Source organism: Cydia fagiglandana, chromosome 13, assembly GCF_963556715.1.
Source record: "Cydia fagiglandana chromosome 13, ilCydFagi1.1, whole genome shotgun sequence".
NCBI classification, from domain to species: Eukaryota; Metazoa; Arthropoda; class Insecta; order Lepidoptera; family Tortricidae; genus Cydia; species Cydia fagiglandana.
The window spans coordinates 4,694,138-4,712,427 of record NC_085944.1 but is presented as its reverse complement, the minus strand read 5'-3'; the positions used below and the strand labels follow the sequence as shown (position 1 = coordinate 4,712,427).

General features: G+C 39.9%; 1 protein-coding gene across 1 annotated transcript; it reads right to left on the bottom strand.

Annotated features, from left to right (window-relative positions):
- Positions 1 to 518: 518 nt before the first annotated feature.
- Positions 519 to 17,869, bottom strand: LOC134669868 (E3 ubiquitin-protein ligase RNF25). The gene is made up of 8 exons (XM_063527486.1): positions 17,653 to 17,869; positions 17,265 to 17,571; positions 5,724 to 5,942; positions 4,696 to 4,812; positions 4,143 to 4,262; positions 3,197 to 3,315; positions 1,756 to 1,831; positions 519 to 782 (listed from the first exon to the last, which is right to left on the bottom strand). The coding sequence occupies exons 1-8, from the start codon at positions 17,673 to 17,675 to the stop codon at positions 519 to 521; spliced, it is 1,245 nt and encodes a 414-aa protein (XP_063383556.1). The 5' UTR covers positions 17,676 to 17,869.
- Between the last annotated feature and the right edge of the window lie 421 nt (positions 17,870 to 18,290).

Below are 18,290 nucleotides of genomic sequence, written 5' to 3'. Positions count from 1 at the left end.
AGGTTTTCGACAATATGTTTAGAGATGTGTTTTTTATGTACTGATAATTCTGGTTAATGTTTCTGTAAAAAACAATTTTACATGATCGACGAAAACAATGTGATTTGCTTACTGTGCTATCAAAATACAACCGTAATTCGTTGGAAATAAGGTTAAAATTGACATACAACTGTGGTTGACCCGGTCTATTGCATGAGCATATTAAACCTTTGGCCTCAGAGTCGACATTGGCTTTATTCTGCTGACTACATTGAACGTGATGCAAATGAAACAGTAATGCTTTAGAAATAAAGTCGAAAATCAATTTACAAACACTAACCCGGGAAGCGATCATATCACAGCCAAAACGTCCGAACTCTTCAATACTACAGTTACAATTGTAATTTATTTGTGACCACACGAAAACATTTCTGCGGTCGTTAAGATGAGTACTATTATTTGATGAATCGTTCGATATGTTAGCTGCGCAAAGGAAATTATAACTTACATCGGAGTTAATAAGGTACCATTTACAGAAATCATATTTCGATTCGTTCATCGGCAGACGGGGCGCGCAGATAGAACACGCAGAGTACCAAGTATTTACGCTCGACGGGTAACAACTGCAAAGAAAACTGAAGCTTACCGGGTAACAGATAAGGTGCATTTTGGTTGTGCGGGGGCGGGCGGGGTGGCGCGGCTAGGCGGCGCGGGGGGCGGCGGGCGGGCGGCGCGGGGGGCGGGGCGGGCGTCACCGCGCGCCGCGCCCGCGCCGGCCCGGCTTGCCGCGACGGTTGAAGCCCCTGCAACCACCCAGCGTATATACCACAGCTCTATATACAATAGTACATTATTGTCGAGGCTCGGAAGTAGCTACTTGCAGGCTGAGGATTCGTTTTAAACGGACGACCTTGGGAGTCCGTTTAATTGAATCCGAAGCCAGCAAGTAGCCTTCCAGCCGAGTCATATATAGTGCTTTTCTCAAAAATGGTGCAAGAAATATAAATATCATAGAAATATTTTACAAAAGCAACGTTCTTACATATATATTTTGACAGAAAAAAGCCCTTGCCGCCTTTTTATTTTTTTTAATAAAAAAATAGAAGTGTATTTTTCTGCCAAAAATACGCCAACCTATTTGAGACATCTAAATAGTCGCGGTACTAATCATCTGTTTGGCTGTTTAATGGGCCTGTGCCTTCATTTGATATGGTCATCTCAACTTTTAAAAAGTTTGGAACTCGACAAATAATGGAATTTGTATGCAACATTGCAGTCCCAAAATCGAGACTGCAATGTTTTTAACTTTTTAATTTTTGACTGACCATAAACTACGCGCTTCGCGACCTATTTTTTAGACGGCAAATTCGACTTTGCCGTCCATTTTTGAGAAAAAGCATTTAATAGGGTTGACAACTGTCAAAGGTTTGCATAGTTGCCGCCATCGTAGCTTGCCCCTTTTTCTATGAGATTTGGCATCCACAGCATAAAATTCCATTACAAAAACACAAAAAATTGACACAGTTCTAAGGATTGACAGGGCGAGCTATGCTGACGCCATCTGCTAAATACTTCGACTGGCCAACCCCATTCAATCGAAAATAATTCATTATGTCCTAAACATAATGGGACAAATAATGAAATGGTGGCGTTTCATGACATGCCTAAGAATTTTCATTATCTGCCGGATTTTAGGATCGGTCGAGATATCTTCTTCTTCTTTCCATCCCGTTATCTCCTGCAGGGGTGTAGGGCTCGAATCTTTTTTCCACTGACACCCAGCTCTTGCTCCACAAAACGGCGCCAAGTAGATTTAGGGCGGCCATCGACCATGTGTCCGTTTGCCAGGCATCTTTGAGGTCAGGGACACGAAATATAAAAAGCATTAAGTTCCCCTCCACTGTTTGCAATTCGTACCTGCATCAGCACCACACTTGTTCGCCACGGGCACATTAAGGGTCAGTTGCACCAAATGTTCGTATCGTTAAAGAGTTCGCTAAATTTTTATGTATGGAAAGTTTCATAGTAAAGCGCTGGGGCGCGCCGGTTGACGTTGATCAGTCCGTCAAATGTGGTTGGTGTAACTGGCCCTAAACCTGCCAGGCGCGTGGTCGTGTTTGCCGCTCCCGTATTGGCTTCCACAGCCACGAAAAACGTTGTCTCCCTTCCTGACACTGCTTGTATGGTCTGTAATAGACTCGAAGGCCAATGATGATGACTTAGACACCGTGATTCCAGATTCTCCTAGATCCCCGCACTTCCGGGTTTTAAGATTTTAGGATCGTTGGACTGCGAGATTTCGTCCCACCGTTATTCGAGGAACCCGAAGAGGAGGAGGAGGAGGAGGGAGGAGGAGGAGGGAGGAGGAGGAGGAGGAGGAGGAGGCTTTAAGGGCTGATTTAGACGCCGCGCGACTCGCATGCGATTTTAGTTACATTGCGGACTTTTGGTTACGTCCAATTCAACCGACCGATCAAAAACCGTAATGTAATGAAACTCGCATGTCAGTTCTCAGTTCGTCTAAGGGTCGGTTGCACCAAACTATTCGTATCGTTAGAGTTCGCTACATTTTTATGTACGGAAAGTTTCATAGTTAGCGCCGGGGCGTGCCGGCTGACGTTGATAAGTCTGTCAAATGTGGTTGGTGCAACTGGCCCTAAACCTGTCAGGCGCGTGGTCGTGTTTGCCGTTCCCGTATTGGCTTCCACAGCCACGAAAAACGTTGTCTCCCTACCTGACACTGCTTGTATTGTCTGTAATAGACTCGAAGGCCAATGATGATGACTAAGACACCATGCTTCCAGGTCTCCTAGATCCCGACACTTCCGGTTTTTAAGATTTTAGGATCGTTGGACTCTCAGATTTTGTGCCGTTATTCGAGGAACCCGAGCTTTAAGGGCTGATTTAGACGGCGCGCGAACTCGCATGCGATTTATTTACATTGCGGACTTTTGGTTACGTCCAATTCAACCGACCGATCAAAAACCGCAATGTAATGAAACTTGCAAATGAGTTCTCACTTCGTCTAGGGGTCGGTTGCACCAAACTGTTCGTATCGTTAGAGTTCGTTAAATTTTTATGTACGGAAAGTTTCATAGTAAAGCGCCGGGGCGCGCCAGTTGACGTTGATCAGTCTGTCAAATGTGGTTGGTGCAACTGGCCCTAAATGTGCCCTAAGGGTTCCGGCATTCGATCATCCCGCTGTCGTCGATCATACCTGTATGGCGGGCGACAGGTCGGCTCGGAGTGCGAGGCGTTCCCGTGACCGTTTTGTGCGGCACCAGGGGACGCGGGTTTCGTGTCTGGTGCGGCGCTCGCCGACCCGTTGCTGGCCTCCTGCAAACGGTAGTTTATAACACCATTAAGGACCAGTTGCACCAAACTGTTCGTATCGTTAAAGAGTTCGCTAAATTTTTATGTTTGGGCGGCGGGGCGCGCCGGCCGACGTTGATCAGTCTGTCAAATGTGGTTGGTGCAACTGGCCCTAAGATTCAAACGGCATTCATTGCCGCGACCGCTGCTGGGGACCATCAAGTGCGCCGACTTCTGGCCGAAGGGTGTCGTGTTTCGGAGATTCCGGGTAAACCACGCCGTTTTGTCGCCTAAATAGTGTTAAGTTTATAAAATGCATATATATTTTAGCCTCTAGGGTATTTGTAAAGGGCTAACATTTTTGACCTAAGGAACATAACTCGGTCTTAGTTTTCTTTGGCTCTTTTCACCGGCCGATTTAGCAGTTTCGCGGGCTGGGTGAATGATCTAAAGTGCCTAAACATGCAATCAACAAACAAAACAAAAGAAATGCTACTTTATTTGGTTCAAATTATAGATCGATCGGTTAAATGAGTCCTTGCCTGCGCGGTACGGGGGCGACGGGGTGGGACGACTAAGGGTCGGTTGCACCAAACTGTTACGAACGTTAAAGAGTTCGCTACATTTTTATGTATGGAAAGTTTCATAGTAAAGGCGCGGGGCGCGCCGGCTGACGATGATCAGTCTGTCAAATGTGGTTGGTGCAACTGGCACTAAGGGTGGCGGGGAAGGTGCGGGCGGCACGCGCAGGCGAGGACTCATTTAAGCGGTCGGTCTATAGATATCACGATTATGTACATTGTAATGTACATTTAGTCTCAGGAGAATAATGAGAAGGCTATGGGACGTACGCTGTCGCTGTTGGTGGGGCTGGTGATGGTGAGCGGTGGCGGGCCGTCCGGGCCGTCGCCCACGACGCCACCCTTGGCGGCCTGCGCGGCCAGCAGCGCCGCCATCTTTAATTGCAGTGCCTGTCACAAACACGCGGAGTTATTCATATCAGCATTAAAGTAGTAGAAATGCATTGTTTAATTGTGTAATCCAGAAGTTTCCTAACGTTATGACCCTCGGGTCACGACCGCTTCTTTCCCGAGACAGAATAGAATTTTTAAATTTTCGTTGTCCATATTATACAGTTTGTCTCCTTTCGCGGGCTAATTGACATGCATTAGGGTCGTAGTTTGGAAAGTCCTGATATAATTCAAAAAGTTTTAAGTGTTGAGCTTGGTGCAGAAAAAAAAGATTTAATGAAAATTAAATATACTGCAGCATGGGAATCATACTAAATTAGCAAAGGAGCGCTTGAGAGAAGGCTTGGCTAGCAACGTCTTATTTTATGATATGGCAACAATTTTTGTTATCAAATAAGACTACGAATTTACAAGTTAGAATGAATGAATGTACCTTTAATTCAGCAGTGAGGCAGAATGGTGGGGCAGTGATAGATTCCAGTGGTGGTGGGGCCGTCTTCAGTGTCTCCACGTCACAGGACACTGCACAGCGGCAAACTGGGCAAGTTTGCTGACAACATTTTGGTAATGTTATTTAGGAAAGGAAACATAATATTTATTAAAGCATAGAGAAATATAGTAATACAGGAGTGCTCACTCCATACATCAGTTTTGGTCCCAGAAATATTAGTATTTCCATAGCAACTTTCATAGTCGACATCTAGCATAGAGTAGCAGAATTATCAGTAGTACTGTCAAGTGACAATAGATGTAGCACCAACCGGAAACTCTTTTGTTGTTGAGATTAGACCATACATCAGTTCTGGGACCAAAACTGATGTATGGAGTGAGCACTCTTGTATTACTATATTTCTCTATGATTAAAGTGAGTTTATCTTATGGAATGGAACATTTTAAAACATAATAATAATATTTCAAAATCTACAGGCAACACTGCTCTAAGTTAAACTTGAAGAGATTTCTTAAAGTCTAAAGTTAACCTTTGTATGAACTTTATGTGATATACTACATACTTATTAACCATACACCACATACATACATTTAGGCCCACTTGCACCATTCCGCTAATACGGGGTGAACCGGTTAAAACGTTAACTCAGTGTCAAATTGTACTGGTAACCATGGCAACTCCAGGTTTAACTGGTTAACCCTGGGTTAGTGAATGGTGCAAGTGGTCCGTATTGCAGTGTAACAGAAAAAAACTAATTGACTTTTGTGGTAAAATATGCAAATGGATGACAAAATTATTAAGTAAACTGCCTAAACTTATTTAAAATTTGTTTATACACATGGTATACAAATGTACATGGTACATAAATGTAAAATATATGAGTGTGACTCATACTTGAATATCAAATAGACTTAAGTTTTAAAGAAATGAACATCATTTAGCTACATAATTTTCACGCAATTGATATTTGCTTTCTTATAGCCCTATAAAGGAATAAGGCAGCAAGTTACCTGATAAGGTGGAGTCTGCATCTGCTGCCAATTGGGCAGCTTTTCCAGCTCTTCCTGATAATATTTCCGGCCAGCGATGAGGTGGCTGGCCAGGCAGTGGCTGTGGAAGTAGTGGTAGCACTGCGTCTTGATGAACACGTCCCCTTCGATGAAGTCGTACAGGCAGATCACGCACTGACCGCTTGGGAGGTTGCTCTCCGTTAGGTTCTCACGGATTAGCTGGAATTTATTGCAAACTAAAAATATATATGTGTTCATTGAAAATATTGCATGATTGAGAAATTACATGAGTACATTGCATTGTATATCTAGAATAGAACTTATTCCATCAAAAACGAAATGAAACATCATCAAGTCTGTTTTGATAAGCAAAGCTAGTCAAAGATAAAATATCTAAAAGAAAATTAGAATAGTTGGTAAATCACCAAAACATTACTATCCCATACAACCATTTCCAGTCGCCGTTACGACGCGGTGTAGACACATCTTGTGTCGACACCGTCTGTTTCGGTCACAATTCCAGTCGCAGAGTCGTCGCCGTGTCGACACAGTTACCAGAAATGGGGAAGGGTCGACACATGACACAAAGTGACATAAAGTGTGGTCGCCGTGTGCACACATTGTTTCGGGTTTGCGACTACTTTATGCCAAAATCATTCGTTCATTCGTTCATTTTGTTCCTGTCAAATGGAAACTGTCAGATGGAAAAATAGTTAAATAAAAATAAGTGACATTAATACGCCATCTCTAAAACGGATTACAAGACGTAATTATATATTGTTTGCATTTATATTACAATAGGACTTAAATTATTATGGGGAATTAAACTGCTCGAGTGATTTGATAAACTAAGTGTAATATAATCAACGCGCCACCACATTGTTTTAGTTTAGCCGGAAATGAAATTGTTTACTTCTCAGTGCTTGTGTTCATAAATATATTATTTGATGCATTTTTAGTACTTCGATGCGTATACTATACTTAAATAACAGAAATAACGCTTTACATACTACGAAACTTGTTAATTATGATGTATAAATATGGTTTAAGGCTGAGAAATATTGCAGTCACAAAGTAGTCGCAAATGTTTCGACTTTGTGTCGACTCTGTGTAGACACATGACACGCGCTGTCAAAAGTAATAACAAAGTTACTGGATTTGCAAAATGGCTCCTGGTGTTCATTTGTTTTCAGATATTCTCAAAGTGTAAAAATGACGTGGTCAGAGATGGGACTTAATAGATTAACTGTTTATTCGACTAATTAATGGAATAAAAAAAGTAAATCCTCAAATTTTAATCACGATTAGTTTAGTCGACCTAACATATATTGAAATTGAATTAATGAACATTAATCGAATAAATTATCGATTAAATCTCGGTTGGAAGTTGACAGGGGGCCATTTTTGTACGTAAAAATAATAGAAATGTCTTGCATGCAGATGGTAGCCAAACACTTTGTCATAAAAGTCGAGATGGGTGTCGATTTATAGGTTTTAGGGAGTGCCGATTTCGAAAATGATGACCATTTTGGAATCCAAAATGGCGGCCACGCACTGTGTCATAAAAGTCGTCATAGATGTCGTTTTATACGTTTTAGGGGGCCCCAATTTTGAAAATGATGACCATTTTGGAATCCAAAATGGCGGCCATGCACTATGCCATAAAAGTCGTCAGGGGTGTCGTTTTATAGGTTTTAGGAGGCGCAGATTTCAAAAATGATGACCATTTTGGATTCCAAGATGGCGGCCATGCACTATGTCATAAAAGTCGTCATGGGTGTCGTTTTATAGGTTTTAGGGGGCCCCGATTTAGAAAATGATGACCATTTTGAAATCCAAAATGGCGGCCATGCACTATGTAATAAAAGTCGTCATGGGTGTCGTTTTATAGGTTTTGGGGGGCGCAGATTTAGAAAATGATGACCATTTTGGATTCCAAAATGGTGGCCATGCATTATGTCATAAAAGTCGTCATGGGTGTCGTTTTACAGGTTTTAAGGGGCGCAGATTTCGAAAACGATGACCAATTTGGATTCCAAGATGGCGGCCATGCACTATGTCATAAAAGTCATCATGGATGTCGTTTTATAGGTTTTAGGGGGCCCCGCTTTCGAAAATGATGACCATTTTGGAATCCAGAATGGCGGCCATGCACTATGTCATCAAAGTGGTCATGGGTGTCGTTTTATAGGTTTTGGGGGGCGCAGATTTCGAAAACGATAACCATTTTCGATTGCAAAATGGCGGCCATGCACTATGTCATAAAAGTCGTCATGGATGTCGTTTTATGGGTTTTAGGGGGCCCCGATTTAGAAAATGATGACCATTTTGAAATCCAAAATGGCGGCCATGCACTATGTCATAAAAGTCGTCATGGGTGTCGTTTTATAGGTTTTGGGGGGCGCAGATTTCGAAAACGATAACTATTTTCGATTCCAAAATGGCGGCCATGCACTATGTCATAAAAGTCGTCATGGATGTCGTTTTATAGGTTTTGGGGGGCGCAGATTTAGAAAATGATGACCATTTTGGATTCCAAAATGGTGGCCATGCACTATGTCATAAAAGTCGTCATGGGTGTCGTTTTATAGGTTTTAGGGGGCGCAGATTTCGAAAACGATGACCATTGTGGATTCCAAAATGGCGGCCATGCACTATGTTATAAAAGTCGTCATGGATGTCGTTAATAGGTTTTAGGGGGCCCCGCTTTCGAAAATGATGACCATTTTGGAATCCAGAATGGCGGCCATGCACTATGTCATGAAAGTCGTCATGGGTGTCGTTTTATAGGTTTTGGGGGGCGCAGATTTCGAAAACGATAACCATTTTCGATTCCAAAATGGCGGCCATGCACTATGTCATAAAAGTCGTCATGGGTGTCGTTTTATAGGTTTTAGGGGGCCCCGATTTAGAAAATGATGACCATTTTGAAATCCAAAATGGCGGCCATGCAGTATGTCATTAAAGTCGTCATGGCTGTCGTTTTATAGGTTTTAGGAAGCGCAGATTTCGAAATTAATAACTATTTTGCAATCCAAGATGGCGGCCATGCACTATGTTAAAAGTCGACATGGATGTCGTTTTGTTGGTCATGGTCATCATTTTCGAAATCTGCTCTTCCTAACACCTATAAATCAACATCTATGACGGCTTATATGACAAAGTGCACGGCAGACATCTTGGAATCCAAAATGGCCATCATTTTCGAATTCTGCAATCCCTAAAACCTATAAAACGATATCCATGACGACTTTTATGACAAAGTGCACGGCACACATCTTGGATTCCAAACTGGTCGTCATTTTCGAAATCGGCACTTCCTAAAACCTATAAAACGATATTCATGACGACTTTTATGACAAAATACGTAGCGGCCATCTTGGATTATAAAATGATCATCGTTTTCGAATTCTGCACTCCCTAAAACCTATAAATCGACATCCGTGACGACGCAAGTTATCTTTATTTTCAGATCTAACAAATTGCTACAGAATACAAAGGACAAAAAAAGAAGCGAGGAGGTAATGAAACAAGCAAAAATACAGATGATTCCTCGACGCAATAGGATGCTTCTTAAATTGTGTCCAGATTTTTTTGTCATAAAAGTTTTTATTTTTCACGTATTACTCTCACAAGTTCCGTGACATTTCGACCTTGTAATTTTTTAAGTAAATGTTTTTGTTTATCTGTGAGGATCTCACTAGAATAATATAATCAAGGTATGTTTATATTTGATGATTGAAATAGTAACGCAAAAAAATATATATATATTTGTGTCTTATATTCCTGCCGAAGACTTTTATTTTTCCTTTTCCTTCTACACAAGTTTGGTCAAGTAATAAGAATTTAGGGCTCTCAATTTTATTTTGACTTCTACAACAGTAAAGCTACGAGGCCATGTTTGGTATCGTTTTCGTATAAATTCGCAGTACCAAATTTAGTTATGGTATCACATTGACACCATTCCAAAGTAAAAACATATAAACTTACTTTCTTTTAAACTCCTCTTCACGCTTAAACTGCTGAACAGTTTTAATTTAAATTTAGTACACATATATTTTGAGTCCCGAGACAGGACATAATAAGTTATCTCAAAAATCATCCTTCAAAGGTGTGAAATGAGGTGTAGGGAGGAATTCAGAATTGACTTCTTGAAGTTAATACTGTTTAAGTTTAGGTTTGAAGTCATGTTTTTTTTTATCATTTTTAACTAAATCAAAGATGTAGACCATCCCAAATTTAATATAAATCGGTTCAGCGGTTAGTGATTTCCCGTACAAATTTCCACGCCACTTTTCACACCTTCAAAAGATGATTTTGGTTATAAGATCTATCCTATGTCCTGTTCCGGGACGCAAACTATTTCTATACCAAATTTCAACGAAATCGGTTCAGCGGTTAAGCGTCAAGAGGAGTTTAAAAAAAACCGACCAAGTGCGAGTCGGACTCGCGTATTAAGGGTTCCGTACATTAAGTCCGACTCGCGCTTGACTGCACATTTCTAATAGGTTTTCCTGTCATCTATAGGTAAAGAACTATTTTGTGTATTCAGACAGACAGACATACAGACGCACGAGTGATCCTATAAGGATTCCGTTTTTTGCTTTTGAGGTACGGAACCCTAAAAAGATTTTTTAATTTTGTGGAATGGTTTCAATGTGATACCTTAAATGGATTCAGCAACCCAGATTTATACGAAAACGATACCATACACGGCCTAGCACCTTCACTGATGTAGATATATCAAGATAAAATTGAGAGCCCTAAATAAACTTTCAAGAGCGGATATCTCAAAAACTATTCAACATATCGAAAAAATTGACTGAATAAACTTGTAACAAATTAAATTTTGTATAAGTGGCCATGTCGCTAAGATGCATAGTTTCCGAGATATAATCTAAAAACCGGAAAATGGGACATTCAAAGCACAGAGTCAAAAATTGTGTTCCGAGCATTTCCCTCTACAACTTTTTTGAGCATTCGTTGGCTGACCTAAGTAGCTTATTGCATTTCTTTAAAAACTTTTCTGTAAAAGGTTGACGGGTGTTGGGTGTTTATATGGTTTTGGTCGATTATTATCATTTGCATCGCCCATGATGACTTACTAGAATTACTTACGAGCACACGAGACACTAATTAATAGTAGTTTGACAAACCTTGGTTTTCAAGAGGTATTTTATATTGACATTTGCTGTCACAAATTTGCTGTCAGATTTAGTCGCAAACCGCACGCAAAGTGCACACAAATGTGTCGACACCTTGTTACGGAAAAGTGTACACACGGCGACGACACTTTGTTTCGAAACAATTCTAGACACATTGTGTGGACTCTGTTACGACACATCTGACATTTAGTTACCACTTTGATGATTCTGCGACTGGAATGGTTATATGGGTAGCTTATAAATCAAATTCAAAAATTTATAAAAATTAATTACCTATGTGAATTTGGTTAAGATTATTGTAAAACTATTTCACTAAAGCCTTCCAGCATTAAACTACTCAAAAATTATTGCTACTTTACACACTTTACACAGCTATAGAGTATATTACACAAAACTCTGCATAGAGGGCGTCACTAGCACAATGACAGGGCCTACCGCGAAACACGAAAATCGAAAGTTTGGTTTCTGCCTCTCTACCACTCTTGCTTATTTGATCGATAGAGAGGCAGATAACGAAATGTCGACTTTCGTGTTACGCGCTAGGCCAACTGTAAACAAACCGCCTAAACCCATACAACCATTTCCAGTCGCCGTTACGACGCGGTGTAGACACATCTTGTGTCGACACCGTCTGTTTCGGTCACAATTCCAGTCGCAGAGTCGTCGCCGTGTCGACACAGTTACCAGAAATGGGGAAGGGTCGACACATGACACAAAGTGACATAAAGTGTGGTCGCCGTGTGCACACATTGTTTCGGGTTTGCGACTACTTTATGCCAAAATCATTCGTTCATTCGTTCATTTTGTTCCTGTCAAATGGAAACTGTCAGATGGAAAAATGCTTAAATAAAAATAAGTGACATTAATACGCCATCTCTAAAACGGATTACAAGACGTAATTATATATTGTTTGCATTTATATTACAATAGGACTTAAATTATTATGGGGAATTAAACTGCTCGAGTGATTTGATAAACTAAGTGTAATATAATCAACGCGCCACCACATTGTTTTAGTTTAGCCGGAAATGAAATTGTTTACTTCTCAGTGCCTGTGTTCATAACTATATTATTTGATGCATTTTTAGTACTTCGATGCGTATACTATACTTAAATAACAGAAATAATGCTTTACATACTACGAAACTTGTTAATTATGATGTATAAATATGGTTTAAGGCTGAGAAATATTGCAGTCACAAAGTAGTCGCAAATGTTTCGACTTTGTGTCGACTCTGTGTAGACACATGATAAGCGCTGTCAAAAGTAATAACAAAGTTACCGGATTTGCAAAATGGCTCCTTGTGTTCATTTGTTTTCAGATATTCTCAAAGTGTAAAAATGCCGTGGTCAGAGATGGGCATTAATAGATTAACTGTTTATTCGACTAATGGAATAAAAAAAGTTAATCCTCAAATTTTAAACGCGATTAGTTTAGTCGACCTAACATAGATTGAAATAGAATTAATCTGAATATTAATCGATTAAATCTCGGTTGGAAGTTGACAGGGGGCCATTTTTGTACGTAAAAATAATAGAAATGTCTTGCATGCAGATGGTAGCCAAACACTTTGTCATAAAAGTCGTCATGAGTGTCGTTTTATAGGTTTTAGGGGGCGCAGATTTCGAAAACGATGACCATTTTGGACTCCAAGATGGCGGCCATGCACTATGTCATAATAGTCGTCATGGGTGTCGTTTTATGGGTTTAGGGGACGCAAATTTCGAAAATGATGACCATTTTGGATTCCAAGATGGCGGCCATGCACTATGTCATAAAAGTCGTCATGGATGTCGTTTTATAGGTTTTAAGGGGCCCCAATTTTTAAAATAATGACCATTTTGAAATCAAAATGGCGGCCATGCACTATGTCATAAAAGTCGTCATGGGTGTCGTTTTATAGGTTTTGGGGGGCGCAGATTTAGAAAATGATGACTATTTTGGATTCCAAAATGGCGGCCATGCACTATGTCATAAAAGTCGTCATGGGTGTCGTTTTATAGGTTTTAGGGGGCGCAGATTTCGAAAATGATGACCATTTTGGATTTCAAGATGGTGGCCATGCAGTATCTCATAAAAGTCGTCATGGATGTCGTTTTATAGGTTTTAGGGGGCGCAGATTTAGAAAATGATGACTATTTTGGATTCCAATATGGCGGCCATGCACTATGTCATAAAAGTCGTCATGGATGTCGTTTTATAGGCTTTAGGGGGCGCAGATTTCGAAAATGATGACCATTTTGGAATCCAAAAAGCGCGGCCATGCACTAAGTCATAAAAGTCGTCATGAGTGTCGTTTTATAGGTTTTAGGGGGCGCAGATTTCGAAAACGATGACCATTTTGGATTCCAAGATGGCGGCCATGCACTATGTCATAAAAGTCGTCATGGGTGTCGTTTTATAGGTTTTAGGGGGCGCAGATTTCGAAAATTATGACCATTTTGGATTCCAAGATGGCGGCCATGCACTATGTCATAATAGTCGTCATGGGTGTCGTTTTATGGGTTTTAGGGGACGCAAATTTCGAAAATGATGACCATTTTGGATTCCAAGATGGCGGCCATGCACTATGTCATAAAAGTCGTCATGGATGTCGTTTTATAGGTTTTAAGGGGCCCCAATTTTTAAAATGATGACCATTTTGAAATCAAAATGGCGGCCATGCACTATGTCATAAAAGTCGTCATGGGTGTCGTTTTATAGGTTTTGGGGGGCGCAGATTTAGAAAATGATGACTATTTTGGATTCCAAAATGGCGGCCATGCACTATGTCATAAAAGTCGTCATGGGTGTCGTTTTATAGGTTTTAGGGGGCGCAGATTTCGAAAATGATGACCATTTTGGATTTCAAGATGGCGGCCATGCAGTATGTCATAAAAGTCGTCATGGATGTCGTTTTATAGGTTTTAGGGGGCGCAGATTTCGAAAATGATGACTATTTTGGATTCCAATATGGCGGCCATGCACTATGTCATAAAAGTCGTCATGGATGTCGTTTTATAGGTTTTAGGGGGCGCAGATTTCGAAAATGATGACCATTTTGGAATCCAAAATGGCGGCCATGCACTAAGTCATAAAAGTTGTCATGGGTGTCGTTTTATAGGTTTTAGGGGGCCCTGATTTCGAAAATGATGACCATTTTGGAATCCAAGATGGCGGCCATGCACTATGTTAAAAGTCGTCATGGATGTCGTTTTATTGGTCATGGTCATCATTTTCGAAATCTGCACACCTGTTTCAAATAAGGTATCGGTAGATGCATCCTAGTAAGTCAACAACATCTATATCTACTATCGAAATCGAAATGTACTTATGTAGTAGTACGAAATGTAATCTGAAAAGAATCAAGTGATATATATTCCTGTACCTAATGAAGAATCGACATTGATTTCTATTACTAGTAATTGTAGTATTCGAAAAATTGGTTCCTGATTCCTCAAATGGAATTGTACTTAGTAATTCGGTATTGTTAGATTACAAAGTAATCTAGGAATCGGTAATCAGATTACAAAGTAATTTCAAGTAATCGTGGAATCAGGAATCAATTACGAAATGCCCATCTCAGACTAAGTAGCACTGCATTCAATTGATCTGTTTGGCAAACCGCGAGTTCACAGTTCGGGGCGAACTACTTACTATATGTATGGGTTTTAGGGTGTGCAGAATTCAAAAATGATGACCATTTTGGAAACCAAGACGTCTGCCGTGCACGTTGGTCATGGTCATCATTTTCGAATTCTACTGTTCCTAACACCTATCAATCAATATCCATGACGGCTTATATGACAAAGTGCACGGCAGACATCTTGGAATCCAAACTGGTCATCATTTTCGAATTCTGCACTCCCTAAAACCTATAAATCGACATCCGTGACGACGCAAGTAATCTTTATTTTCAGATCTAACAAATTGCTACTGAATACAAAGGACAAAAAAGAAGCGAGGAGGTAATGAAACAAGCAAAACTACAGATGATTCCTCGACGCAATTGGGTGATTCTTAAATTGTGTCCAGTTTTTTTTGTCATAAAAGTTTTTATTTTTCACATATTACTCTCACAAGTTCCGTGACATTTCGATCTTGTAATTTTTTAAGTAAATGTTTTTGTTTATCTACGAGGATCTCACTAGAATAATATAATCAAGGTATGTTTATATTTGATGATTGAAATAGTAACGCAAAAAAAATATATTTGTGTCTTATATTCCTGCCGAAGACTTTTATTTTACCTTTTCCTTCTACACAAGTTTGGCCAAGTAATAAGAATTTAGGGCTCTCAATTTTATTTTGACTTCTACAACAGTAAAGCTACGAGGCCATGTTTGGTATCGTTTTCGCGCGTATAAATTCGCAGTACCAAATTTAGTTATGGTATCACATTGATACCATTCCGAAGTAAAATCATATAAACTTATTAAAATACTTTCTTTTAAACTCCTCTTCACGCTTAAACTGCTGAACAATTTTAATTTTAATTTGGTACACATACATTTTGAGTCCCGAGACAGGACATAATAAGTTATCTCAAAAATCATCCTTTAAAGGTGTGAAATGAGGTGTAGGGGGGAATTCAGAATTGATTTCTTGAAGTTAATACTGTTTAAGTTTAGGTTTGTTTTTTTATCATTTTTAACTAAATCAAAGATGTAGACCATCCCAAATTTCATATAAATCGAATCAGCGGTTATTGATTTCCCGTACAAATTTCCACGCTACTTTTCACACCTTCAAAAGATGATTTTGGTTATAAGATCTATCCTATGTCCTGTTCCGGGACGCAAACTATTTCTATACCAAATTTCAACGAAAGCGGTTCAGCGGTTAAGCGTCAAGAGGAGTTTCAAAAAACCGGCCAAGTGCGAGTCGGACTCGCGTATTAAGGGTTCCGTACATTAAGTTCGACTCGCGCTTGACTGCACATTTCTAATAGGTTTTCCTGTCATCTATAGGTAAAGAACTATTTTGTGTATTCAGACGGACAGACATACAGACGCACGAGTGATCTTATAAGGATTCCGTTTTTTGCTTTTGAGGTACGGAACCCTAAAAAGATTTTTTTTAATTTTGTGGAATGGTGTCAATGTGATACCTTAAATGGATTCAGCAACCCAGATTTATACGAAAACTATACCATACACGGCCTAGCACCTTCACTGATGTAGATATATCAAGATAAAATTGAGAGCCCTAAATAAACTTTCAAGAGCGGATATCTCAAAACATTCAACATATCGAAAAAATTGACGAATAAACTTGTAACAAATTAAATTAACTTTCATTTTGTATAAGTGGCCATGTCGCTAAGATGCATAGTTTCCGAGATATCATCGAAAAACCGGAAAATGGGACCTTCAAAGCCCCCTCTCTTCCCCCCGCTCAAGGGCTACGGCCGGGGACTTTTGATATGTTCACCTCCTAACTTGTCTAAACCAAGTTACGGAGTCAAAAATTGTGTTCCGAGCAACACAACTTTTTGGAGCATTCGTTGGCTGACCTAAGTAGCTTATTGCATTTCTTTAAAAACTTTTCTGTAAAAGGTTGACGGGTGTTGGGTGTTTATATGGTTTTGGTCGATTATTATCATTTGCATCGCCCATGATGACTTACTAGAATTACGAGCACACGAGACACTAATAGTAGTTTGACAAACCTTGGTTTTCAAGAGGTATTTTAAATTGACATTTGCTGTCACAAATTTGCTGTCAGATTTAGTCGCAAACCGCACGCAAAGTGCACACAAATGTGTCGACACCTCGTTACGGAAAAGTGTACACACGGCGACGACACTTTGTTTCGAAACAATTCTAGACACATTGTGTGGACTCTGTTACGACACATCTGACATTTAGTTACCACTTTGATGATTCTGCGACTGGAATGGTTATATGGGAATGCATCAAAGTCGTCGTGAAAATTTGCTACTCTATGGTTTACTAAGTGCACTAGAACTGCACTCTGGCGGCAGAACATTGCAGTAATACTCCCTATTATTATAAATCTACTTTACATTAAGTTGCTACAAGTACTGAAGTAAATCAGAGTTTCATTCAACAAAGCTAATACCTAAAGCATAAAAAAATTCGCCAAGCAATATTTCTTACAAAATTAAGTATAGAATAAAATAAAAATAATTTATTGCAGTACTGTGTACACTTGTTATCATCATGATATATAATTCTAAAATTCTAAAAAAATCTAAAAAAGGGATAGCATGATTCATCCCTGAATCTCTGTCAAACTTCGGTTTTGTAGGAAGTGTCTTTTACTATTATTTATTCTGTGCTACTGCTGTAAAACTGTGATACCTTTTCGAACATGTGAACATGAACATACCATTCCATATTAATTAAATCAGTTTCAGAAAACTATTTTTACCTCAATAAGCTCAAAGACAACAGGCTGGCCCAGGCAATCAACCAACTTTTCTCTGATTTGTGAATTAATTGTATTCAGCAGCACATCATCTAGGCCTCGAGGGTTGCGCAGCGTCACCTCGGGGCTGCTGTCAGGGTAATCTGGAGTCAGTTTCACCTCCAGGGTCACACAAACATACTGCTGGTCGGTGTCGTCTCCTGTTGATGGATGCACCACTGTTTCAATCGTATGTGGCACGTCATCCACCCTCTTTATAACCACATCATCCATTAAAATAGCCTCCAAAGCTTCCACTTCATCTGTAACCCTGAAACCACAACGAAAACCGCGTAAAATCAATGTTTTCGACCACAAAATTCAATAAGACGATTTCTCAAATATTACACACCTTTCGTCTACTGCGGCCGACATGATGACTGAAATCCAGGGGCCTGGTTCCCGGAAAACTTTTTTACAAGTGCATTCAGTTCAGGCAAGCGCAATGCAGATATTGCAGCTAAACAGCTGGGAACTTCAGAGTGAAATCGGGATAAAAATCAATCATGCTACAATGCCAATAGCGCATTTACGAGGAGCGTTTCCGTCGAAACATAACGCAGCGCAAATATAAACGTTAAACCCCTACAACAATTTGATTAGGTATTTTTCTTGCATTAAAATCAGAACATAAATATATATTATTGTAGCTTTTTTATATTTAGAAGTCACGTAGTATTATATTATCTTATCACAAAAATCATTAATCGATAATCGACAAAGCTGAGGAACTATAATAAGCTTTGTAAACGCATGACTTTGACATTGACAGCTCACTGACAGTTGTTGATTCCGTTCGAAAACCATAATTATTTATTCGTAGTGCCAAAGAATATATAAAACTCTGGTCTGAGTCGCCGTGTGCCTGCCCCAGCAAACATTTTAAGAGTGCTATTACATTTCGGGGTTGAGCGAGTTTAGGTATTTTACGCGCTGCGGCAGGCCGTGCGAGCTCAGTATTCCGATCCCTTCTACCACACTCGCACTACA